Source organism: Podarcis raffonei, chromosome 13 (genome assembly GCF_027172205.1).
Source record: "Podarcis raffonei isolate rPodRaf1 chromosome 13, rPodRaf1.pri, whole genome shotgun sequence".
Classification (NCBI taxonomy): domain Eukaryota; kingdom Metazoa; phylum Chordata; class Lepidosauria; order Squamata; family Lacertidae; genus Podarcis; species Podarcis raffonei.
The window spans coordinates 22,625,810-22,652,322 of record NC_070614.1 but is presented as its reverse complement, the minus strand read 5'-3'; the positions used below and the strand labels follow the sequence as shown (position 1 = coordinate 22,652,322).

Sequence of the window (26,513 nt, the reverse complement as noted above, 5' to 3'; positions counted from 1 at the left end):
AGGGGGTCTGAGTGTGGGTTGTCCTGAGGCAATACCTGGGGAAACTTCTTAGGCTTGGTGGTTTTTGGTTTTTGGTTTAAGCATGGTTTGTTAACCAGTAATGTTCAGGTGATGTGCCTCCACAGGAGCTAAGATGGTCCAAGAAGGCTAAGTGGTGGTTGACTCATCCTTATCTCACCCACAGCCAGAGAGAAGTGTAAACTAGGTTTGTATATTAAAGGAAAGCCACAACTGAGAAAGAGGCTGAGGGGGACAGAGCTGGGTTTGTGTTCTGCAAGTGTCTTAGGGTGCTGGCATGGGCATAGCCAGGGTGGGCAGGGGGCAGCTGCCCCCCTAAATCAATCAAAATCAATACAAATCTGCGGTTCTGACCCCCCCAACAAAAGCCTGTCCCCACTAACAAAAATCCTGGCTACACCCATGGGTGCTGGCTGTCTCCCTAGATATCTGATGGAAACCAGTGTGGCGTAGTGGTAAGAATGTTGGACTAAGAAAACCAGGGTTCAAATCCCCACTCAGACATGAAATTCACCGGGATAACATTGGGCCTATTTGCATCTCTCAGTGTGCCTACTGCCCAGACTTGGTGCACATGCCAAAGTGGTGCATTTATGTGTGTGTCAGTACGCTGGTGGATGTTGCCCGTCTTGTGCCAGCAGCAGACGTCTGTATACCCATCGCTGCTGATCCAAGGAGTGGGAAGTGTTAGGAAGCTGCCTTATTCTGTGTCAGACCGATATCTAGCTGAATATTGCCTGCACTGAACTGGAAGCAGCTCTTGGGGGTTTCAGGCAAGGGACATTCCCAGCCCTACCTGGAGATGCTGGGCGTTGTACCTGGGCCTTTCTGCATGCTCTGCCGCTGAGTTTCAGCCCATCCTAAAGTGTTGCTGCACAAGAGGCCAGCACAGTTATTAGCCAAGATGAGGCACGCAGCTTGGATGCTCTCTGCCCATGGAAGCAAAGAGATCTGATCCACAATGCACAATTCCATCAGGTGCGGAGAAAGCATTTGACAACATATCTTGGATGTTTATGAAGAAGAACTTGGAAGGGATGGGAGTGGGACGGGGGTTTGAGAATGGATTACATGCAATCTATTCAGAACAAAAAGCTAAATTAATAGTGAACAATGTGGTGACGGAGGAATTTAAAATTGAAAAAGGGACACGACAAGGGTGCCCTCTATCCCCTCTGTTATTTATTTCAGTCCTGGAGGTGCTATTGAATATGATCAGAGAGGACCGGTTGGTACAAGGGATAGAGGTCGGAGTGAAACAATATAAACTGAAAGCTTTTGCAGATGACCTAGTTTTGACACTGCAGGAGCCAGAATCCAGTACAAAAAGAGTTCTCGAACTTATATCTGAATTTGGTCGGGTGGCGGGATTTAGGTTGAATAAACAAAAAACTAAGGTTCTGACCAAAAATTTAACAATTACAGAAACAGAGGGGTTTCAGAGAGAAACAGAACTGAATGTGGTTAAAAAAGTGAAATACCTTGGGATCTATTTGTCCTCCAAGAATTTGAATTTATTTAAGGATAATTATGAGAAATGTTGGTTGGAAGTTAAAAAGGATTTAGAAATTTGGTCAAGATTGAAACTTTCCTTGTTGGGAAGAATTGCAGCTATAAAAATGAATGTGTTGCCGAAAATGTTATTTTTGTTTCAAACCTTACAGATCGTGGACAGAGTGGATTGCTTTGGAAAATGGCAGAAGGATATATCTAGATTTATCTGGCAGGGCAAAAAGCCCCGAATAAAGTTTAAAATATTAACAGATTCGAAAGAAAGAGGGGGGTTTGCCCTGCCGGACTTGAGGTTGTATTATGAAGCTGCAGCCTTCTGCTGGCTGAAAGATTGGTTTTTGTTGGAAAACACCGATGTCCTAGATCTGGAAGGTTTTAATAATGCTTTTGGATGGCACGCATACCTATGGTACGACAAGGTTAAAGCACATAAATTGTTTAAAAGCCACATTGTCAGAAAAGCAATTTTTGCAGTCTGGATGAAATATAAAGACTTACTAGAGAGTAAAACTCCGAGGTGGCTATCACCAGTGGAGGCCAAGGCCCGAAAAAGACCCAATATGGAGGCCTATTGGCCGAAATATTGGGAATTGACTGAAAAAATTGGAGACAATTGGAAGTTGCAGAGCCAGGACAAACTAAAAAATAAGGTGCGAGATTGGCTACATTATGCTCAAATTCAAGAGGTTTTCAAAATGGACAAAAAAGTTGGTTTCCAGGTGGAAAAGTCGAAACTAGAGACAGAATTGTTAGAACCAAAGACAAAGCTGTTATCTAGAATGTATAACTTGCTGCTTATGTGGAATTTACAGGATGAGACAGTTAAATCTGCTATGATTAAATGGGCACAGGATGTTGGACACAACATTATGTTTGAAGACTGGGAAAGGTTATGGAACACCGGAATGAAATTCACGGCCAGTACGGCCTTGAAGGAAAACATTATGAAAATGATATACCGGTGGTACATGACCCCAGTCAAGTTAGCTAAGATACATCACCTGTCTGACAATAAATGTTGGAAGTGTAAGGAAGCAGAGGGGACTTTCTTTCACCTCTGGTGGACATGCCCAAAGGTTAAGGCTTTCTGGGAAATGATTTACAATGAGTTGAAAAAGGTATTTAGGTATACCTTTCCCAAGAAACCAGAGGCCTTCCTGTTGGGCATGGTAGACCAGAAAGTGTTAAAGAAGGACAGAACTTTGTTTATGTATGCTAGTACAGCAGCAAGAATACTCATCGCAAAGAACTGGAAGACACAAGATTTACCCACGCTGGAGGAATGGCAGATGCAGTTGATGGACTACATGGAGATAGCTGAACTGACCGGCAGAATCCGAGATTTGGATGTAGAAACAATTGAGGTGGACTGGAAAAAGTTTAAAGACTACTTGCAAAAGTATTACAAACTGTATGAATCTTAAGACGGTGCATGATTTGGAAATGATACGCTTTAGCAATTATGATTAAGTAAATAGTAAACTAAGTGATAAAAGAGAAAAGGAGATAATATGAAATTGAACATGTTACGTTTATTTTAAAGGTATAAAAATTGTGACATAATACATTGAATATAGATACATAACATGTAAAAGTTACAATAAGGTATGACATAAGGTAACAAATTGCTGACATTGTTAATATAAAGAACGCAGAATCGGAAGGGGTGGGGAAGTCCAAGTTGGGATTTTTGTTAAAAAAAAAAAAATGGTTTCTTGTAAACTCCTTATTTGTTTGTAATGTATAAAATTTGGAAAGAAACCTAATAAAAAATATTATAAAAAAAAAAAAAACACAATGCACAATTCCATCAGGAAGCCCTGTTGAAATAGATGGGAGCTGTGCAAAAGACTTCTCTTCATTTCCATGAGGCTTCTACCAGAGGACATCTTGGTAATTGGTAATTGTACCCAAGGAAGAAGAGGGGCCTTTTAGATTTCTTATGCCAGTCCTTAGCTGGGCCTGTTCTGTACTCCTGCTGCCTTGGCTGGATCACAGCCCAAGTGCTTTCTCTGACGTTTTCTTAGAAGCAAGCTACAGGTTACTGCTGCAAATTTGACAAACTTCCAGCTCTGTTCCTGGCCTGAGGAGCTAAACCTAATGGAATCCCCTCTGCAAGGTGAGGGAGCCCTGTCCTCGTTTGCATTTGCCCCCCCCCCCAGTGATGGGGAGGAGGAGCCCACACAGCTGCAATCTGTGGAAAGTGAGCTTGGGCTTGCTGCCTGCTGCCCTCTGCTATTATGATTTTATGTTATTTATTTAGGGAGTTGTATCCAACTCTTCATGGCAAAAAAAAAAAAGCCTTTACAAAGTGGCTGATAACATCTGCATTTCGTATCTGGTAATCATAGAACTGTAGAGTTGGAAAGGACCGCGAGGGTTATCTAGTCCAACCCCCTGCAATACAGGAATACAGGGCTCAAACCCACAACCCTGAGATTAAGAGCCTCTGAGTATTGAACTATAAATGTCAGCTTTCTGGTCTTCTAGGGAATCACCCCGCCACCAGTTATGTGGAAGAAAACAGGACAGGGCATAGAAAGCCTGACCAATACGTTTTTTCTAAGGAAAGTACCAAAGACAGGGAATCCCATCTCACTGCTCAGCAGTTTACACAGTGTTTTCCTTCCTCATATAGCACCATGCATGATCATATTATAAGCAGCAGTGACAGGTGTCTTGGTGTTTAAAACCCTTTGGTTAATTCCCTGAAAGAGAAGGCCAAAACCTGCTTGGATGCCATTATCTCTAACATGGGAGCACTAAGCCCTTCATCCCAGATGTGCAGAAGCCAGCTAAGGTTTCTTGGAGGTGAACACTCTGAGCACTCTGCACGTGCTCAGATACACTCTGCTATTGACATGCTCCATTAATACACATGCAACACACAACCTCCTAAGACAGCAGCAGAAAAGCATCCCAGTTCAGAACAGGAAAGATAAAACACTTGGCAGTGAAAACCGAAATCCAGGGGCTAACACAGCCTGAACCCAGCTGAGAAGGAACTTCTGAAACCGTTGGGATTTGTGGATCAAATGTGAAACGACATGACCAATGTTTGCCAGTAGGTGGCGATGCAGGACCACAAATCAGCTTCCTGATCCCAGGGACAAATTTGTGTTGCTAAAGAGGGAGAGGGTGGTGGAAGAAGCAGCAGGCCAGGAGAGGGTGCTAAGGACCTTTGCTTTCCATAGGATAAATTTCATACAGCTGAATCAGGCAACCTTGTCTGTCACTCAGGATGCCACTGCACACCAAGGGCAATGGGGAAGGATCGTGATTGGATCCCAGCAAGCTATTGCCAATACGGTTTGCACCACCATGGCTTCACAAACCACAGTACGGTTTGCACCACCATGGCTTCACAAACCACAGTTGCACCAGCTCATTCCTTTCCTGCCTTTTCTGATACTGTTTACCCCAACTTTGTTTTTTCACCCTCACTTAATCCTAATATATCCTTCCCATCCTGTTTTCTTCCTTCTTAGCGGTGGTGCTGTCGGTGTAGGACTTGGGCGCAGAAGCCCAGGGCCCCACCAAGCAGAATAAACAGGCCAGGCTAACCACGTTTTCTAAGCAAGCGAAACAGTACACATTAAAAGAGCCTCCGCCCTGTAAGACCATTAAGTCCATTGTCTAAAACTACCGGAGAAAGCAACTCTGCTTTCTAGCATGATGCACAATTCCTCTTGAAAGCAACTGTAATCAAATTCGCCTTTTTTTTTTAATGCTTCAAAAGTTTAATTTAGTTGTAGAAGAGCATATAACTCAGAGCAGTGATTCTTAAACTTTCTGCCCTCAGGATCCACTTGAGAGGACTGGAATTTGCTGGGGCCTGTCAGTCACAAAATAGTGTTAGATGGAGGTAGATGGCTTTTACCGACTTCTCTTTCTACTGATATCTAATCCATCCTTGGAAATTGCTTTGTTCTTTTGCCAGGACAATTTCCCTTGTGGCAAGGAGTTCCACAGCTCTGCTTTCCTCAAGTTTGCTCAAACAGGCATTTGCTCTTGAGGTGTTGTGACTCAGCCTCTCCATTTTAAGCTGATTTGCTTTAAGTGGAAAAGCCTTTTCGTTTTATATTATTTCCCTTCCCATCCCCACGTCTCTTAAAAATATTTTACCCGTCTTCTGTGATTTCTTCTCCCACTCTCGTCGCACGCAAATTGTACTTTATCCCCCCTGCACCACAAAGAAACCCCCGCTAGTTTATTTCATCTTTCCTCTCCTGTCCTTTTGCATTCAGTTACTTTTCCTAGAATACCTTTTCTTTCTTACCCATTCCTTTCTATTCCCTGTTTGTTTACTATCAATAATAAATTTATAATATCTAACATCAATCACTTTGCGATTTCCTTTAATACCTCCTCTGGCCCTTTGCCATCACAGGAGGTATGATCTCCCGTTCACCTGCCACCCCAGCATGCAATTCTGTCGTCCGGCCATCTTTACTCAGCATTTAAGAAGTTGTTGGTGCAAACCTTGGTTGGGGCCCAAAGGCTACAGCACAGCTAGAAGCTTGGGACAGGCAAGGCAGGATGAACTGGCAGGCCGTAATACTGAAGCACACCTGCAAATGAGCCCACATCCTGGGCTGCTGTTTTAGAAACACTGATTCAGAGCATATTGCTTCGCCATCGTTTTTGCACACCTGGGCTGAGGGAACGTGCCTTCCGGAAAGGTTTTTGTCCTAGCACCTGATTTTGTTACAATCTCCAGATGTTAGAAACACAGATGTAGAATTTTACATCCTTTCCTCCCTCCGTGTCTTTTTAATGGACGTGTTTCAGTTCCCTGTGATTTTCAAATCAAAACAGTTCTCTGGCGCCTGTTGACCCACGCCCCCCCCCCTTCTGGTGTATTTACATACATTGGCCATGTAGTCATGCAGAAGGAAGTTTCCTCATCTGCTAGGCCGCGAGCGCTCGCTTTGGTCCTAATGTGAAACAAATGCTATGTCCTCCCATTCCCCCACCCCATCCTCGCCCACCCATGCTATAAATAAAGGAGCAAGGCCAAATCTTGCTGCAAAAACAAACTTAGGCTCCACGCGGCAAGCTGCACACAAGGCGGCCCCTGAAAGAAAAATATTTAAGCACAATAAAATGCATCATATGGCCTGTAGCTGGGGAGTCATTTATGGATGACTTATTAACCTTTCCCAAACCAGGCTCTGTCATGGTGGGGTGGGAGATGGTACAGTGATTTCACTTACAATTCCCTGCTGTTTGGGGAGAATGAATACTACTGCTCTGTTCAACCTCAGAACCCAATCCAATGGTCTGATGTGCAAGGCAATGGGAAGACCAGGTTAGGACTGTCACCTGGCCCTGATCCAGTGCCCCAACACACACAGGAATTGAACAAAGGAGGAATCACCTCCACCCTTACTTTATTCATTTATTGATTGCATTTACATCCCACTTTTCTTCTCCAAAGCGGCATACATTGGTTCCCCCTGCTCCTCATTAAATCCTCAAAACCCTGTCCGTTAGGCAGCGATTGGCCCAAGGTCACCTAGAGAGCTTCACGGCTGAGTGGGGATTTGAACCCAGGCCCTAGGCCGAGAGTCAGTTAACCACACTGGCTCTCAGTGCTGCATCAACCTGTGTGTGCAATAAATATTTGGAGACTGACGTGTTAAGCCTGGCTGTGAGGAAGAGGGCCTTCTCAGGTGTATTCCAGCGGTGCTGAGAAAGACCCCCTAATTGAGACCCTGGAGAGCTGTTGACAGTCATTGTTAGTGAAGCTACAATTGTCTCATTCAGCCTAAGGCAGCGTTCCACGTTCCCTTGTGAATGGCGTTTTGGGCACTTTGGTAGAGTGAAACACATGAAAATTGGAAGCAGACCGTTTAACTCAATATTGTTACCATCTACACTGCAGTGGCTTTGCAGGGTTTCAGACGGGATTCTCGCCCATCCCTACCTGTATATGCCCGAGATGAACGTAGAGGAAGCCTGTGTTCTTCCACTGAGCTGTGCAAGGCACACAGTGCACAGACCATTAAGGAGCATGCATAGGCTTGGGTGTGGAGAGCAGGCCTAGTTGGGTTCGTCGTACTAAGCGACAAGATCCAGAGCAGAGTCAAAGTGGAGTCAGCAGGATTTGAACACCGTTATGTCTTAATAGTTGGTGATTTGGGTGTTGGAGCTGGTATAGGCAGGGGAGACTGAACAAGCACAATTCTGCAAACCCCACTGTGGTCTACAGGAGCAGTGCAAGAATATCGCTTTGCAGCAGACATGCAGGAAGGATGGAGCCTGTTTGTGTACTAGAGGCAGCCCAACTCTGATAGGCAAGGTGAGGTGGCCACCCCAAATGGTTGTTGCCGAGTGAGAAGGGCTGGCGAGACAAGAGTCACTCCATGGGACTCAAGTCCGCCAGGAGGTTCTCCTAGAGCAGCTCCACAGAGGTGCCATCCTCTTGGACAATTCAATTCAATGGGGTTTGCAGAGAACTTTCTGTGGGATTATGCCTGTGTGCACAGCATGTGTTTCTGTTTGGGGCGCCATTTGCATTGGACTCCTTGAGTATTTTAACTGGAAGTTTCTGAGCAGATCTGGGAGCTTGGGCTGGCTCTTTATGCACAGAAACAGGCTCATTATAAAACAACAACCACCACCAATACTGCAATGGCTGCACCTGGCAGGTAGGAAAGACTGAAGAGGACACTGGAGGCCAGTGGGCTGCAGTACTAAATTTGTCATTTGTCATGAAGCTCAGAACCACACTAAGCAACCCGTTTTGCCAGTAAACCACTTTAGCAAGGTAGTAAATTGGAAGACCAAGGTCCCACGGCCAACCCTCTACCACAAAATAGCTTAGTGCCAAGACCCATTGCCATGGCTTCTGCATCACACTTCTCTATTGAATGCAAGTTGGCAACTTTGCTTGGGGGGTGGAGGAGGAGGGACAGTTGCCATTGCCCAATTGTCCATTTTGTTCAGAACAATAAGCAAGTCTTTACCGAAAGCAAAGGTTTTACTGTCACGTTAACAAATGGGAGACACAGAGAAAGGAATACGATTATCTCGGGACTGCAATGTCATTATATACCAGAAGAGGTCAGGCAAGGGAAGTTTAGAGTGGGCTGTTTGCAGCAATTGTGAAGGAACCAGAGCAAAAAAATTAAATTAAAACTGCACCTCTGAAATATTACTTAGATGGATCAGCCTGATTTGACTTTTCAGGCTTACCACGCCATTACATTTATTCCAGTAATGCAGTTGTTAGGCAGAACTGCCAATTAGCAGGAATTATGGGAGTTGTAGTCCAAAAAATGGGAAGGGCCATAATAGATGATTCTATTAGTTTGTTTAGAACACTTTTAAAATACACACACACTTTCCCCAGCCCTCCAAAGTTGCACAGATGAGTCCCTGGGAAATTAGTATTGTCTCCACTTGTCAGGGTCACCAACCAACTTGTACCAACTGAAAGGTTCCATCCTCGTCCTTTGGGGCAAATGGGAAGGGCTCACAAGAACAGCAATGTGAGAAAATGTAAAAAAAAACACTCTCCAACGCCGTGTCTTTTGCTGTGGGTGACTTTATTTTAATAAGGACCACTTAATTTGTTCTTTGGCAGACTGCAGAACCTATGAACAAGTTGGGGAGAAGAGAGAGAGAAAATGAGAACAATTAATTGCTTCTGTCTCCAGGGTTTTCCAAAGGGATGGGGAATCTGTAGGCCCCGCATTGGGGCAATTTCATTAGCCATTCTGAAGTTAAAACTAAAGGGATCTGTTGTTTGCATTTCTTTGCATCTTTACAAGCTTATCTTGGGAGATGGTTAACAAAGAGCAAGTCCAGAAATGAATTCACAGGAGCCAAAAGATCACCGGACCAAATGTGACCCTATGAGGCAGGACCACCCAGCACTTCCACCCTCAAAACTCCCTCCACCCCAATCATCCAAAACACAGCATCTCTCAGTGCAATGCATTGTGGAACATGTGTTCTAATAATCCCGGTCAACAAGATGCACGATGTAGATGCAAGTCAACCAGCAGATGCTGTGGTTCAAACCACCCTGTAAATCAGGAAAACATGTGGCCCTTCAGGTGTTGTTGGACTGCAACTTGCATTGTGTTGGCCACACTGGCTGGGGCTGGTGGGAGTTGGGAGTCCAATTCCCCATTCATTTCTTTTGACGTGGAAGATCTTCCTCCAGTCCTGAATATGCAGCTGCCAACTGCAGTTATAAAAAGCTATGGAAAAGGCACTCTGCACGTACTCAAGAGGCATGCTGATGTTGGTTAGTCTGGTGTCACATCTGCCCCTGCCATTTAAAAAAAAAAGCTCTGGGAGCTAAATCCAGATGCACATTCTAAAGGAATCAAATCTTGGGAAGGGTCTCAACCCTAACTAGCTGAACACCAGGGGGCAGGTGTGTCTTTTAGATGAAGAAGGGGTGATCACTGAATGCAAAATCAGGCTCTAGGACAGACACAAAAGTTTGTGGTGGCCCGGGAAACTGGATGCTAAGGACTTCCCAACTCCATCTGAGTTCTCCCTCTGTTTAAAAATGATGAACTATATCATGTCCACAGTAATCCGATCACAACGTTTAAGCAAACATTGGTGCATATAGAGATATGCCAAGCATTTATGTGTGATGCCCTTTAGTTTCCCCATTGTGGACAAAGGGGATATTGGGCCCCAGCATGTCCTCTGTCCCTCACTGTAATGTGTCCCTTAGTGCCAGCCCCTCTCCCCTGACCCCCTCCTCGACTTTCTCCCCAGGTATGACGCTAGACCTATGAGAAGTGTGCTTGCAGTTGCTAGGCAACATGTGGCCCCACGGAGCTAGTTATGCAAAATGGTGCAGCTGACTGCAAGTGTGCCCTATAGGCTAATACAGATTTAAACTGTCTTAATATTCATTCCCTCGTTCTAAGGAATCTTGGGGGATGTAGTCCTGTGCAGAAAGCTGCAAATCTCTAATGAAGAATTCTTAGCATTCGAATCAAACTACAACCCATGAGTTTCAAACTAGATAAAGCCCATATAGATATGTAGGGTACATGTATGTTGTAAGATGGTGGAGGCATATTTCACACACAAAAAGTTGTCGAGCTACAAATTGCATTCTCCCATTTCGGCAATTATTCAGGAGGGACTGCAAAACACAGCCAAAATAATCTTTCATTCGGAGTGAAGGCAGAAAGCATTGCCCTTCATTCTTGCTTAGTATCATCACTTAGCATAATCTGATGGGCTATGCAGTATCGTCAGGGAGCCTATTCAGAGTGAAAGCAGAACTCGCTGCCTTCATTCTGATTTGGCTTTGTGAAGCTGTCATGCAGCCATTCCTGCATGAAACCTGATGGCCTCACACTACTTATGCGATCCTTGGCTGGCTGGTCTCAAAGCTACAGACAAGGAAAACAAGCAAGTTCAAACAGGCAATGAGCAGCGTGTGGAATAGTTAAGCAAATGAAAATTCCCACCAAGACTCTTTCACTGTGAAAAAAATTAAATTGACAAAATTGAGTATACTCCTAATATGCCACAGAGAATTGAGAGATTAAAAAAATGTTGAAGGAAATAGCCACATATCAGTTAGACCTGGCAAGAGCAGCCACGAGAAAGTAACATTCAAACAGTGAGTAGGCTCAAATATTATACCATGCTCTTCTATCTCCTCCTTCCCACCCCAGTTTTGAGGACCTGTCTCCTGGTCCCCAGAACTGCGAACGTCAACTCATTGGGATATTCGAGCATTGATTATGCAGGTCGTTTTTCAGGCAATGGTTCTCGTTCTATGGATCGGAGCAACTGGATTAAAATGGGATATATTTTCATGGGCGAAAGCAGCAGCGCAGACTCGAGGGGTTTATGTTGCCAACTACTTACTCTAAGGCAGCAGACAAGAAGAGGCAGTTAGTACGGTGTTAGGAGACCTGCCAGGGACCCACCCCCTGTCCTCTTGATCTATGCCATCAGGATTAACTTGGAGAAGACGGCCTGTAAGGAGATAGCTAGTGAGATGGGGGGGGGGACAAGAAACCTTAGGGGAGGTGGAGCAGGATCGCTGCCAATATTACCAACATTTTTCAGCCTCTTGTTTGGCTGAACAGGGTCTAGTTTCAGGAAGCAACTTTCCGGTTTGTGGGAAGAGAAAACAGTACAGTCTCTCACTTTGTGCTCTGTATCCTGTACACACTCTCCCCCTCCCTCTTTCACAGACACACCTCTATGGCCACATGCTGATGTCATGCACGCACTCTGTGCAAACACATGCAGTAGAGTCCCGATGCCAATTTTAAGAAAGAAAAGCTGCTTCCGGGCAGACTGGGTACTGAAGCTCTCCCAGCAGAAATTTCCCCAGCAGAGTTTTAATTGCATGTTTGCAAAGGCAAGTATATGCTTCGCTGGGGGAGAGGGCATGCATGCCTGTGGGAAAATATTGCGTACCACACAGACAATACCCATAACTGCCTCTGGCACACATCTTACAAGCTATTAACAAACTCATTATCTGAGTGCGAATCCTTATATAGTCAAAATACACTGTCCATGCATGAGAGGATAGGTATAGGCAGGCTTGGGGATACCCAAATATTTTCAGAAACACAGAAAAAACTTTGGGGGGTGGAACCAGGGAGGGGGCCCCTACAAAACATCTTAGAACAATTTCTAGACACTGAGCACACTTAAGTTTTTGTTGGGGGAGGAAGGGAAAACAAGGAGGAAGTTGGAATGGAGCAGGGAGTAGCTGGAATCCTGAAGCGCTGCACTCTGCACTGCAACATTCTGTTGCGGGTCCCACTTGTCTAACTAATCCGCACAACACTACCAGCTGAGAGCAGGGTACCTGCACGTAAGAGAAACTCCAGAGTAGACTCACCTGAGTGACACTGTGTTCAGATAAAGAGCTGTCATCCACCTAAAAACAGGCAGGGGAAAGGTGAGGAAATTTAAGGGGATCTGAAGAGCAAAATGCTGAAGACACAAACAATGACATTTCCTTTAAATATACCACTAGCGAGAAATTGAGCAGCTAAAGACCATTATGACAAAATTTATGAATAAGATGTTGGGAGAGATACACCCAGGCCAACCCAGGCAGCTTTTTTCAGGGAGATCTCTTGAAGAACTAATTCAGAAACCGAGATGGGAAAAAACTCATCCGGTCTTGCACTGGCTAGGACAAAAAGTGGGTAGGTGATGGCTTGAGGGAGGAAAGTATGGTGTTTTTCACCTTATCTGCCCCCCCCTTGCTATTATCTCTGACAGCAGAGCAACAAGGGCTGCAAAGTTTCTGCACCTGTAACTGGGAGGCTTGTGAGGGCAGATCCCCTTCTTTGCAGAAAGAAAGAGGGATCTGTTCTGTTCTATCCTATGGCCCCTAGGATGACTTTCCAGGGACTATGGGATTGTATCCTAACTAAATTTACGGAGAAACTGGATGCAGCACCATTCAGAGAATTATCAACGGTGTGCATGACTTTTTAAAAAGCCCTCTCCCCCACAATCTGGATTAGGCTCCTGGCACGGGGGTGGGGGGGTGGGGGGTGTTAAGTTAGGCTTTAACCCTTTCCCCCCCTTCTGCAGTCCCAATCGAGATCAAATGCATCTTTGTAGTGAATGGGGAGGGAGCATGAATGGGAGCTTTTTTTCCATAACAACAGCAAGTGCAACCCCCCTCCGAAATTCCCACACCAGATTCCTGATCTAGATCAGGCCTCATGAGCCTGCCATTTGCTTTTTAATTACAGCTGGTAATTCTGTGAATGGTTTCTTCGTCTAGTTTGGTCCTTAGCGGTCACCAGATAATGGGACAGGTCCTTTGACAGGTCAGTAATGGATTAAAGAACAGGGAGAAGGAGGAAGTAATAAATGGCCACTTTTCACATTGGAGGGAATCTTCACATTGCATTGGGAACAGTGGTGTTTTAACATTCATAAATGATCTGGAGGTGGAAGGAAGCCATGAGGTAGTGCAAAATTTGCAGACAACTTCAAATTATTCAAGATGGGAAAATTCCAAGCAGACAGACAGTAAAGAATCCCTAAAGGTCTTTTCCAAATGGACAATACCGTATTAGCCCAAATACAAGCCACATTTTTTTCCCAAGTTCCAACCGTGAAATGTTAAAGTGTGGCTTAAATTCGCAACCTTATGCCGCTGGCAAAGCAGCGTGACTCGCCCCCCCCCCAGGAAGCAGCCCGAGAGCACGGGCACCCATCCTGTCCACGGCTCCCAATCCTCCCCCAAGCCCCCAAATTTTAAAGGTGTGGCTTATTTGCAGGTGTGGCTTATATCCAGGCCAATAGGGTAACATGGCAAATAAAATTCAATGTGCAGCTAAAGCGGTGTACATTGGACCTCATTGCTTCCTGCCTGATTATTCTCCCTCCATTGATGCCTCAGCCAGCAGGCAAGTGGTAGCAATAGTGGCACTGAGAGAGGGTAGGAAGAGGTTTATTTTAACTCTGTGAAAGACCCTATTCACTGTCCCAGCATCTCTAGGTAAAGAATCTGTCTGAAACCATGGGAGATCTGCAACCACGCACTGTGGACAATGCTGAACTAAATGGACCATTCCTCTGACTTGGCTCCTCCTGTGCCTAATTCCTTTAGCTGTTCTTGGGTCTGTTACCAGCCACTGTCACTCAGGAGCTTTTCACCACCAGGCTCCTGTGTGAAGTAGGCCGTAAACAGAATCATCCCCATAGCTGCTGGAGGTGGGTACAACACATGCAGAGATAGTTCTGCAAGAGCCCTTAAGGGTTGGAAGCCAGGCTACTGATATGACATCTCCTTTCCCGATCCTATTTCCCATCACAGGAGCAAAACCAGACGAATAGCACCGATATTTAACATCGAGAGCATTGTTACACTCAAAGAGTTGTCCATGCAGCAGGCTCATGTCCTCCTTAAAAAAACCAAAAACTTGGAAAGCAAACCCAAATATGGGGAGAGTTTGTGCATATTCTGATGAAGTGGGAACATACCGTAGTTTAAAACTGCTGTTGACACAGCATGCTTAGAAGCTCACACATACACCACATCATACCAGGCACACACATGCTGCATGTGTTTTGCGGCTGACTCATCCTATACAAATATAGGCTACCCCTCTGGCCACTTATTAAAAATCATTTTTTTAGCTTTAATTATAGTGTCCCTCCACCCACATCCTCATGAGATGAGTGACAGAAGCAACCCCTTCACAGCAGGACACTTACGTAAAATGCAATAAAATTGCACCTTTTGCTCTTCCCTTAATTGCAAAAAGTTTGCCATGTCTGCAATGGAAGGCACCCACAATTCTGTTGCCTTGCTGCCTGCTGGAGACATTTCTCTTTCCACAAGCCTCTTTAGAGAATTAATTTGATTCTGTGTTGGTTGTTTCTTAATTTACTTTGAAATTTTATAATGTTCCAATGATTTTACTGTATACTCTTTTTTTTAACAAATTGGCAGTTCAGAAATCCTCTTGTAAAATAAATATAATAAAAAGTTCCATTCCTGGGAGGCAGGGAAGCAACCACTGATAATACAAAGGTTTTGTTTGTGCCCTATAGCAGATTCAGTCTCTTTTCCATCTCCTTGGCTACCTTTGCTTCCTACTTCTTTACCCAGCCACCTCCTTTCTGCCAACAACATACAATCTCATAGAACCATTGTGTGTGTGTGTGTGTGTGTGTGTGTGTGTGTGTGTGTGTGTGTTTATAACAACAGCCACTCGATATAAGCTGGCCAGAGATGCTGGCTTCACACAGGTTCTGGCCTAAATGGTACCATGAGAATTAAAATGTCTGGGTACCAGTATCTGGGCTTTCTTTGCTTTCTTGCAATTGTGCCCCCCCCCATTCCTACATGCACACAAGCTAGTTTTAGCCACAGCCCCAAAAAGGGTCTAGAGGTGTGGGAAAAGCCAGACAGGTAGAAAGGAGAGAAAGAATCTCCCCGGACGATTTGGAATGGGGGATAAAGGAAGCAGGATGATTTTAACCCAGCCAGCTGCCATGCTGCATTAGAGCGACGTGCTTAGAAGGAAGTCAAGTCTTACTCCTGCATCCTGTTTGTGAGAACAGTTCGCTATTTGTAGAGCCTCTCGGGCAAAATTTCATTGTATTCGGAGTTACCCGTGATGTAATCAAAGAGAACAAAGCCATAAGCTGCAGGCTCCGGGATCGTCTGAGGTGGAAAGAGGTTCAGGGAGATGAGCAAGGGAATAAAGTGCAGAGATGAGAGAATATTTACAGGAAGGAAGGAAGGAAGGAAGGAAGGAAGGAAGGGAGGGAGGGAGGGAGGGACCACTTACCCTAAAATTCAGCTTCTGGATGACTTGCTGGGCATCACTTTCCAAAATCACACTAAAATGGAGAAGAGAAATGAAACATCTTGGGAAGGGAGATTTTGATCTGTGTCTCTGGCAAGAACTGAGGAATCCAGAAGCATTTGGGGAAGCGATTCTAAAGCATTTTACACTACTGTTCCAAATGCAACGTTTTTTGCCACACACTGCATTTCTTTTAAGAAACAGTTTGTGCAATTGTGGCTGCGGCTTACTGGCTGTTGTCAGTGATGAACAGCACCATGGCATTCCTTGTGCCATTTGGCGACATTTATTTTATGCACTGCTGTTTTCTAAAGCCCTGCTCTCATTTTATATCTGATCTCTCCCTAGGCTGCACCATGGCAGTGTAAGAACATTTATGAAAGCCTTTAAAAACAAAAGTAGTAACTCCCACAAAGTTCCTCCCTTCCTCCTGGTATTTTGTGAAACCTTTTTCATTTCATTTCCCTCAAGCAAGGGAGCAAGGCATCAACTGCAATTCTGCCTTTTGAAAAGGAGAAATTACCTTTAATTGCAAGTCTCTTACTAGTTCAAAAAGTAGGAGAAAACGCATCTAATGGGTTGTTTGTAAAACATGAATTAATTGAGCTCACATTTTGTTACTTGTGTTTACATTTTAACTGGATTCCTTAATGTGATTTAGGTACTCAGCTGGTGTTTGAATCTCAGTGAGTTGGATGAGCTATGGCAGATCCTTGTAACTCCAGATTTAAAACAGGGTAACATGAGCCAGCTTGCTGAGATCTGCCAAATTAATTCATTTCCCTTTTCTCCCCTTCCACATGATCTCACCCGCCATCAACAATCTCATCCACCACAAGGAACACCCCATCCATGTTTTCCACCAGGGTTCGCTTCTCCACGTTCTTTCTAGATACAAGACAAGACAAGGCAACTATGAGCACCAGGAACATATCTACACTACTAGATTTAAACTAGTTTAGGAGTCATTTCTGTGCTGGTCAAGCCACATCTGGGGAACTGTGTCCAGTTTTGGGTGCCATATTTTAAAGGAGGACCTTGACAAACGGGAGTGTGCCAGAAGGAGAACAACCAGGATGGTGAGAGTTCTGCAAAGGGGCAGAGCTTCTTGTTGTATTCGGACAATAAAAAGGAGTACTGCTCAAATGATAGCAAAATGGATGGTACGCAAGCCTCCTTAAGGTCGGTATTCCATGGGCAGGGTGCCACTACTGAAAAGGCTCTCTCCTTCATTGTCACGAGCTTCACATTTGATGACGGGGCAGCTAGAAAACAGTCACAGATGCAGATTCTTGCTACCAGTTTCTTGGTATTTGAAGAGACGGTCTAATAAAATAATAAATCAAGGGAAGGAACGTATCTTGCCAATAAAAGCTTTTCTGGATAGCAGAAGATACTTTGGGCTTGGAGATACTGTTAATCTGCTATTGCAATAGACACAATCCACTGAGAAATTCTCAGTGTTTTGCCATTCCCTGTAGCATGCAGCTTCACTTGCTTCTTTGAGCCATCCTATGTTCTTTGTTCTACAGCTACACTTCTCTGCAATATGCCCATCCTCTGTTTTGTACCAAACTATGATCTGGATTGGGGACACGGGTGGCGCTGTGGGTTAAAACACAGAGCCTAGGACTTGCCGATCAGAAGGTCAGCGGTTCGAATCCCCGTGACGGGGTGAGCTCCCGTTGCTCGGTCTCTGCTCCTGCCAACCTAGCAGTTCGAAAGCACGTCAAAGTGCAAGTAGATAAATAGGTACCACTCCGGCGGGAAGGTAAACGGCGTTTCCGTGCACTGCTCTGGTTCGCCAGAAGCGGCTTGGTCATGCTGGCCACATGACCCAGAAGCTGTACGCCGGCTCCCTCGGCCAATAAAGCGAGATGAGCGCCACAACCCTAGAGTCAGTCATGACTGGACCTAATGGTCAGGGGTCCCTTTACCTTTACCTATGATCTGGATTACGAGCACATGGCACACATACTATCTTTGGGCAACAGGTCAGAGCGATTATTTATTTCGTCCCTTCCACTTTGTGAGAATCTCATTGATCTCCACTGGGATTAATGATGATACTCACCGCAGCATATGGTTGAGAGATTCAAAGAGACAGGTGAGAACGGACATCAACATCAGCTATTAAAAGGTGGGGCCAAGAAAGGAAGACTCACGTCAACAAAAACAAAATCAAGTGATCTTTTATACATGTACTGTATTTCTCCCTGCCCATCTACTAGGAAACATACAGAGCAGCCAGGACATAGGTTGCTTCCACACAGGGGCCACAAAACTTTGCTGTAGCTTTGTTTTTCTGAAATTAGCTGAGAACAGAAGCAAATGGTGATTCTACACTACATGTAACATAGCACTATTACTTGGCAATGTGATGACTTTGTGCAATCTTTACTCAGAGTCCTGTCCATTTGTAAAGTCATGTGTAAGTTTAATTTGAACCTTTCTCTTCATGGTTTCTACCTATAACTGTTTCCCATTCAACATTTTTTTTGGGGGGGGAGGAACAGAAATGAAAGGCAATGAAACCACAAAATACAAAGTACAGGATATCACTTAAGGCTACATGTCACTATTTAGCTCATTTACCTGCTGGCTAAAAAAAAAGTATTTACCTCATTCTCATGGGGACTTCCCACTACATAAAAGAAAAGATCAATGCTGCTTTTATAGACAATGGTCAGACCTTCCAAAAAAGCAATCTCACCTGAGGAAAACAAGAAAGAGAAATGATGTTTAGAGAGAGAAGCGGGAAAGCTCTTAGAATCATAGAACTGTATTGTTGGAAGGGACCACGAAGGGCTTCTAGTCCAACCCCCAATGTTAAAATGCAGGAATATTTCGCTCAATGTGGGGCACAAACCCACGACCCTGCGATTAAGAGTCTAATGCTCTACCAACTGAGCTATCCCACCTCTGAGAACCTTACAAACTCCATCAGGCCCTGCCTCATTTGCTTGTGGACTGGTGACCTTATTTCTGATTTTTATTTTTTAAAAATGATTTCTAACAGTTTAATTCTGCTGCAGTTGTAAATGGATGGAATCTGAGTCAGCCAGGTCTTTTCTGATTGGCTCCATCTGACTGAGATGGAGTTTATTTACCTTTAAAAGGGTGTGCCAAGCTGTCCCAGAGCTGAAGGGGTTTTCTCTTGACTGCACCCAGAACAGTGTGGCATGGCAGAGTTAGGGACCAAAAGGAGGACTGCCAACCTCCGACTGCAGATAAGGCAAACGCCTTGTCCAACACACACAGGTTTCTAACAGTGAGAGCATACAAGATCTGTGCTTGGCATAACATCTTCTAAGTGGCAGGTTTTTATTTTATTTTTTTAAAAAACTGCTTATTCCTCTCCAGATAATGGCTAACATTTCTACAGGAGTACCTATTTGAAATGCAAACCAGTGGAGGGGCTTTGTCTTGGGGTAAATATGTCTCCTAACCAGCAACTAAATTTGCTTTAGGAGTGTAGGCCAAATTCACCCCATACTCCTCCTCCTCCGTGGTGCAGAAAAACCTTCTGCAATGTGTCCTCCTCTTGATCTCTCTTCATCACTTAGGCCAGTTGCTGGACCACTCCACATTGCCACCACCTGTCCCTTTGTCACTCCAAGTGTCTCTTTTCACTCTTAGTTGACGGAAATATTTTTGGTCCCACCTGCACTATACTGTACATTTAAAGCAATATCATACCACTTTAAACAGTCATGGCTTTTCTCAACATATCCTGGGAGCTGTATTATTTTAAAGGGTACTGAAAGTCCCCCTATTCCCCTCTCAGAGCTATAGTTCCCAGAGTTCCCTAAGAAGAAAGACTGATTGTTAAACCACTTTGGAAACTGTAGCTCCATGAAGGGAATAGGAGTCTTCTAACAACTCTCAGGGATGCGGGTGGTGCTGTGGGTTAAACCACTGAGCCTAGGGCTTGCTGATCAGAAGGTCAGCGGTTCGAATCCCCGCAACGGGGTGAGCTCCCGCTGCTCAGTCCCTGCTCCTGCCAACCTAGCAGTTCGAAAGCATGTCAAAGTGCAAGTAGATAAATAGGTACCACTCCGGCAGGAAGGTAAACGGAGTTTCCGTGCGCTGCTCTGGTTTGCCAGAAGCAGCTCAGTCCTGCTGGCCACATGACCCGGAAGCTGTACGCTGGCTCCCTCGGCCAATAAAACGAGATGAGCGCCGCAACCCCAGAGTCGGCCATGACTGGACCTAATGGTCAGGGGTTCCTTTACCTTTATAATAACTCTCAGCCCATTTAACAAACTACACTTCCCAGAATTCTTTTTTGGAGGGGTGTCTGTTTAAAGTGACATGATACTGTGTTAGATGTACAGTGCAGATGTGGTCTCTGTTTCTCAAGGGAAGGAGAAGAGCCAAGGAGATTTATGGTTGAGCGCTTGGTGGTACTAGAAGCTGCTGGTTGTTTGCCTATACTATGATGGCCACATACTCACTGTCAGTCTTGTGGGTCTTGTTGAAGACATTCCTTTCGAAACTCTTCTGTTCCTTCATAGATGGAAAGGTGTCGTCATAATACTGTGGAGAGCCAGAATAGGAGGCTCAAAACAAGGATGAGGCAGCATAGGAGTAGGGAATGGCTAACAAATAAGAATCAGCTCTATCCAGACTTTAGAGCAGGGATTGGGAACCTGTGGTCTTCCAGCTGTTACTGGACTATACAAATTCCAACATCCATGATCACTGGATGTGCTGGCTGGGATTGATGAGAGATGGAGTTCCCACAACATTCATGTTCACTGAAAATGAAAATCCCCTCGATGTGAAAATTGGTAAAAGCCTGTTAGGGAACAGTGCTCCTGAGCAATAGATATAGCAATAGCTATCAGGCATAATAGCTAAATGGAACTTCCATATTCAGAGACAATCTATCTCCAAGCACCAAATGCTAGGAATAAACAAGGGGACGCTATTAACTTCTTGGCCCACCTGTGAGTGCTGAGAAACACTTGGTTGGCTGTTGGTGGAAACAAAATGTTGGACTACATCAGAGGTGGGCCCTCAAATTTCTTGGAAGCTCCCACCTCTGGAATCTTCCATTTATCTCTGGGTTGGAGGGAGAGTGAGTGAAGGTGAGATAGAGCGAAAGAGAGACTGGCCATGGATCTCTTGCCACTCTAGCCTTCATACTCTGCTTTCTCTCTCAACAGTTTTAACAGTCTTTCACGTTCTCGCTCCTGCACTCTATGGTTTCTCTCTCAAGAATAAGAATCTTGAGACAGATATCCAACCAAGGAGACTCCTCTGCCTTGCTTTCTCCCTGCTCTATTGGAAACTTTGCTTCTCTTCTCACCTCAGGCTGCTGCAGCAAAAAGGGAACACGGATGCTGCTTGGGGTTCAAGAAGACTTAAGTATTGCAGAGAGAGAATGAGTAACGTGTACATTAGGCATGGGGAACATGTGGCCCTCAATGTGGCTAATAGTCAGGGATGATAGGAGCTGTGTTCAGCGACATCTGGAGGTTCCACAGGCCCTTCATCCCTCACATCAGTGATGAACAGAGAGTGAAAAACGATTATCTGTCAGAATGCATAAAGGTGGAGTCAGTGGCTGAAATTGATGGGGACACATTTACAAGAACAGGAAGTTATTCCCATGATACGAAGACTCAACTGATGGAACTCAATGAACACAAAGAGTGTTTGGTCCCAAGTAGCGAAAGTAGCTTTTCAAAGGAATTGGATGGCTACATGGGGCACCAGTACAGCTGGGGCAATTAGTCAAGGTAATAAGGATCTCTTGCTGACCTCATGCTAGGAAATAACAACAGAAGACAGATGTTGCCCTCCTGTTGCCCTCCCTTCCCCCGAACTTGGTTGGTTGCTGTTAAGCAGTGATCCAGCATAGCAATTCTTAATTTCTGGGATGGAGTCAACAGGCCCACCCCAATGAATGGTCTGAGGACACATGCTGCAGCTGCACTGTTCAAATTAAGCAGGTCTCAACTCTCTGGATGTGAGATTGACTGCAAGTCTCAGATAAGCTGCTCCAGCCTTCTCAAAGGACAAGTAGTAGGATTCCTTCTTTCATGTGTTTGACCTCCACTACTGAATGCACCCCAGCAGAGATCTTCTATTCCCAACCTGAGAAATGGTGTTCATAATTCTACCTGATGTCTTACCAGAGTGGAACTGAGCCTTTAAAAAAATTGGTGGAGGTACCTGCCTTGGCCAAAAGTCGCTGCCCAAAGCTGTCCAAGATGAAAATTGCCTTGACAGTGTAAAGGGACGGTTCCTAGGATCAAAATGAATTAATTTTACTTAGATGAAGGGATAAAAATGTACTTTTAAAAAGACAGAAAATATTAAGTGAGATCTATGAAAATGTCCCATTTAGCTTGTACTACCACAAATACAAGTGCCATATACCATGTAGCTAACATATCTAAATATCTAAATCAATGGGCATTTTTTGGTTGAAGAGCAGGGTAGTTGTTTTACAAAAATAAAAATAAATATTTGTATGGCACCATTAATATATATGGAACTTAACACAAAAATATATACAAAAAACGACCCTGCCCCCTATAAGCTTACAGTTCAAAAGTGTTTTGATTTCCCCAGCTGCACTCAATCTTGTCACTCTCTGGAGTGGCACTGCACCTCTTTCATTCATATTTCTAGCTAACTAATTTCCGTGCATCTCCGACCTCACTGGTGTTTCTGCAAAGTAGGTCTCCACCCACACAAAAACAACAAAGCCCACCACCAGCAGCCATATATTATGGCCTACCAAGCGCTTCACAACTCTTTCTGTACTCCCCAAACAGGAAATGGTACTTCCTGTCTCTCTGGGTTCCCTCTACAGAACTTGTTCAAGATAAATTGTTTCCATAGCTTGTTTACTAAGGACCACTTGCTACAACTATTTCATGGTAGTGAGTTCTTGAGTCCCTCACATTCTACATGGCAGACTCCCCTGAGGTTCCTCCCTCCATGCCTTTGGGTCCCACTCTGCCTGAAACCCATCCCGTATGAGTCTCCCCATCTTCATTTAGTAAGGATTCTGTTATCTGTCCCTGGATGTGGAATGCTGAACCAGCTTCCCTCTTCTGGGGGTCTGTCCCTTCCCCTTTCACAATACTGTTTCTTTGAGACCCCACTGATTCTGAGTGCCATCTCTTTTAACTTTGCATGGCTGATGACACTGTGTCAGTTCTTCCTGGGGACAGAACTGATCTCGGAGAGAAGGACTGTGTCCCACAACAAATGAAATGGAAGTCCATCGGTATCTGAAGAAGTGTGCATGCACATGAAAGCTTATACCAGAACAAACTTAGCTGGTCTATAAGGTGCTACGGGACAATTTATTATTTTTATTATTTTTATTTCCACAATAAATAGTATCTCTCCAGCTTTGTTGACCCCAGAAACCTAGAATTCTCCCCCATTTTCCCAGAATCAGGGTTTCCTGATTCGCAATGTCTTTTCTGAGGTGCTCCTTGATGTGCTGTCCACTTAAGACTTTACAGTCGAAGACTCCCAATGAGGAACCAGAGGCACTCCTAATGTTGTTGCGACTCCCGCAGGCAGAACAGCCCACAGTCATAGATGCTGGGAGTTGTAGTCCAACAACATCTGCAGAGCCTCAGCTTCCTCATCATTGATCTAAGACCTCCTGAAACACATACCTTGGGCCAAACAAAAAATAAATGTAAGCCATTTTGGCCTATAAGAAAAATTTCATATTTCATATTATGGCAATACATTTATTAGCCTCCCCCTTAGGTCAGTTATTCTCTTCTCCTCTGTTTTGTTTACAATCCTAGCCTGATTAAGACTTCTGGAGAACTTGAAAGCTTAAACACTGCTTTGTTATATTTTGTTTAGTCTAATAAAGGCATTGCCCTAATATGGATTTTGGAATCTTTCCTTAAGTAACCGTCACACCCTGTCTGTGGTGTAATCATTCACTCTGAATATTGCTTTTGGGTTAAAGGGTTCCCCCTGGAGAAAGCTCACTTTGGACATTACTTCAACACTGGTAGGGGTAAACTGGTGTCCAGACTAGACTATTTTCGACTGCAAGTGGAAGCTGGTATGATGGAATGTGGGGACTCCCACAAGAAAAATAGATTCACCTACCCACACAGAAAAGGAGCCTATCAGGAAGAAGGCGAGGCTGTGTTCCAACCCTTCTCAGTTAGCTCTAGTTTTCTATGCGCAGGGGAGTTTTGTTTCGCATAGGTAAACCCTTCAGTCATGTGAAACCCCCCCCCCACTTGCAGTCCAACGTGGTGCAGGTGAGACACATGTTTACCACTTCAGCAAGAGCTAGGCCCCTGCCGAGGACGCTTTGTCCTGTGCCCGTCCTTTTCAGGACGACGTTTGTTCTTAACGCGCCTTGCAAACACGCGCGTCGCCTTCTCCTCGGGCGTGCACACGGCGCTTCGGAACCGAGGTGCGTAAAGTTCAGAAAATGAACTGTACGACGCAGTTTGGAGAGCCGTTTCTGATCGCGCAGGCATTTGCTTCGGTGGCGGATTTCCCCCGCCCCTACCGCGGGCCCGCCCTAGACATTTTTGCAGCCTCAGGCGCCGATATCTAGCGGCGTCTCCCCCTCCGCCCCACTCAAGTGAAGGTGCACCGCGCCTTTGGGCACCTGAGGCAGACAGTTCCACAGATGCTGGAGAGCAAGCGCGTCAAAATGAATTGAACAACTGCCCTTTCGCGATGGCCAAAATCCTCTGCTTGAGGCGGCTGCCTAGCCCAAGGGCCGGCTTTCGCCCCTTTCCCCTCGTCGCTGCTTCCCCGCCCTCGTACCAGCATCAGCCCCGCGGGGATTTCCATGGGTCCGACCGGCACTCCGGCGGCGCGCTCCCCGCCTCGTCCCCTTGCGGCGCCCCCGAAGTGGTCGTGCTGACGTGGCCGGGCCTCTGCCTTTTGCATCTCGGATGTCTCCACGGCAGAGATGAGCTTCGGCCGAGCTGGGCTGCTCCGCCCCGCTCAGGCACTGGGTGGGCTGCCGCATCCTCCCTCCCCAGACCGCTCCCAGTAAATATAATACATATAAAGATCTCTCCTCAAATGTGTGCGCCGCGCATGAGGGGGACGACGACGGCAACAAAGTTGTGACAATTTGTAACGAGGGCTTTCTCTGCGAAAGAATTCTTGCCGGAGAATAGGAAAACCAGCTTTCATTCGAAAGAAAAGAGAGATGTACCAGTTTTGGAAAGCGTAAAAATGCTTCTCCGTCATTTTTAACCTACGCAGTGTCTTACAATACTTATGTATTGCGCTGCTCTCTCCTGATTTTATGTGCAAACTCAATGCATGATTATCCTGGAAGTTTTTGAGCAAAATGCTTTGAGAAGAGCAACTGCGCAGGGCTGTTGGCTCTCGATAAGTACCAGTCTGGCAGATTTATTATCATCAGACTACTCTCCTCCCCTTATTTGGTAGAGTGGATATTTATTATCAGGGCTAAATTTGAGCCCACTTAGGACTCAAGTTGTAAATCCTGGAAATAGATTTGAATGCAACGGAGGCGGCTTTGGACATAGTCACCCTTTGTATTTGCATAATGCTTCCCGAACGTTCAAAGAACTTTGCATGGGATATTTTAGTAATCTGTACAACAACCTTGTAAGGTAGGTCAGTCTGTTACCCCTGCATTGGAGGAGGCTGAGATAAAATGACTTGTTTGAAATCACGCTCTGAGTTCAAGGCAGAGATAACTTCTCTTATAAGCATCACTTATGTCCAGCACAATCATTTTCAGGTTAGCTTGGAAGTTTCAATGTGCCAAGGCTTTTAAAATCTGAAATGTGTTCAAATTTGGATGCCATATGGCAGTTGTTTTCTTGTGAAACTTGGAGGTGTGGTATTCCAAACCTTTGACTACACAATCATGATCCATAACTGATTGTGGCATTCTGGCAAAATTCCCACTGCTTATTTAGAGACATATATTTTCCCTTCTACCATTTTATGATGCTCACACCGCAAATGCTGGAGCACATGTTGCAAACACAAAGAGAACAAGTGTTGATCTGCATTTACCAATTGTGTGGACGCAGCTTTATTGCATCCAGTTCTGGTACCTTTGCACACACAACACCAGATTGTAATTCTAGTTCCAGCATTTGGGTCATCGGGTTAAAGCTGTGTTCTCAATCCATCTACAGTCCCTGCATCTCTGGAACAGTTCCAGTCAAGCAAGGAGCATACCCTCCCCTCCATCGTCTGGACGTCTTAATAACATGTTAATGATGCCTAGTTCATCTGAAGAGGGTCCAGATGTTTCACTACTAATTGCTTCTGTGGAGGGGAATACTAAACGCCCACCAGAAGTATTCTAAATGTCGAGGATCTCCAGTCTTGAAAGGATAAGCAGGCTGGCGGAAAGGTTTTAATTAGTGTATGAGGGGAGGGGGCAGTTAATTAAGTTGGATTCTTTGCTGAATTTTGATTGTAGTTTGGCAAAAGAATAGTTATGAGAAAACAATGGCGGACTCACACAGGCCTTGCATACCTAAACAGCTGCATCTAGTGTCCCACTCTTGATTTCTAATGGCAGTAAGGTTGCCATCTTTGTGGGCTGAAAAACTCTGGCTCCCTGGTTACAGAACCAGCAAGTTAGAGCAGAGTTTGAAGTAATCCAGTGAGTCAAAGACAGAACCTTAAGAAATACAGGGCCCAAGGCAGAAGTTGCCATGTTTT

The 26,513-nt window shown here is 44.9% G+C and overlaps 1 protein-coding gene across 4 annotated transcripts; it reads right to left on the bottom strand.

Moving 5' to 3' along the window:
• Window positions 1-9,064: 9,064 nt before the first annotated feature.
• On the bottom strand, window positions 9,065-24,880 carry COPZ2 (COPI coat complex subunit zeta 2). 4 transcript variants are annotated; one of them, XR_008327267.1, is made up of 10 exons: window positions 24,615-24,880; window positions 22,018-22,086; window positions 20,288-20,369; window positions 18,452-18,543; window positions 17,905-17,960; window positions 16,641-16,718; window positions 15,813-15,864; window positions 15,558-15,685; window positions 12,386-12,424; window positions 9,065-9,131 (listed from the first exon to the last, which is right to left on the bottom strand). XR_008327267.1 is itself a non-coding variant. In XM_053361600.1 (9 exons), the coding sequence occupies exons 1-9, from the start codon at window positions 24,738-24,740 to the stop codon at window positions 9,084-9,086; spliced, it is 642 nt and encodes a 213-aa protein (XP_053217575.1). In that variant the 5' UTR covers window positions 24,741-24,879; the 3' UTR covers window positions 9,065-9,083. The 4 variants fall into 4 exon arrangements, 1 of the variants encoding a protein (XP_053217575.1); XR_008327269.1 differs by lacking the exon at window positions 15,558-15,685 and adding an exon at window positions 11,392-11,516; XR_008327268.1 differs by lacking the exon at window positions 15,558-15,685 and adding an exon at window positions 11,392-11,502 and having other exon boundaries at window positions 24,615-24,879.
• Between the last annotated feature and the right edge of the window lie 1,633 nt (window positions 24,881-26,513).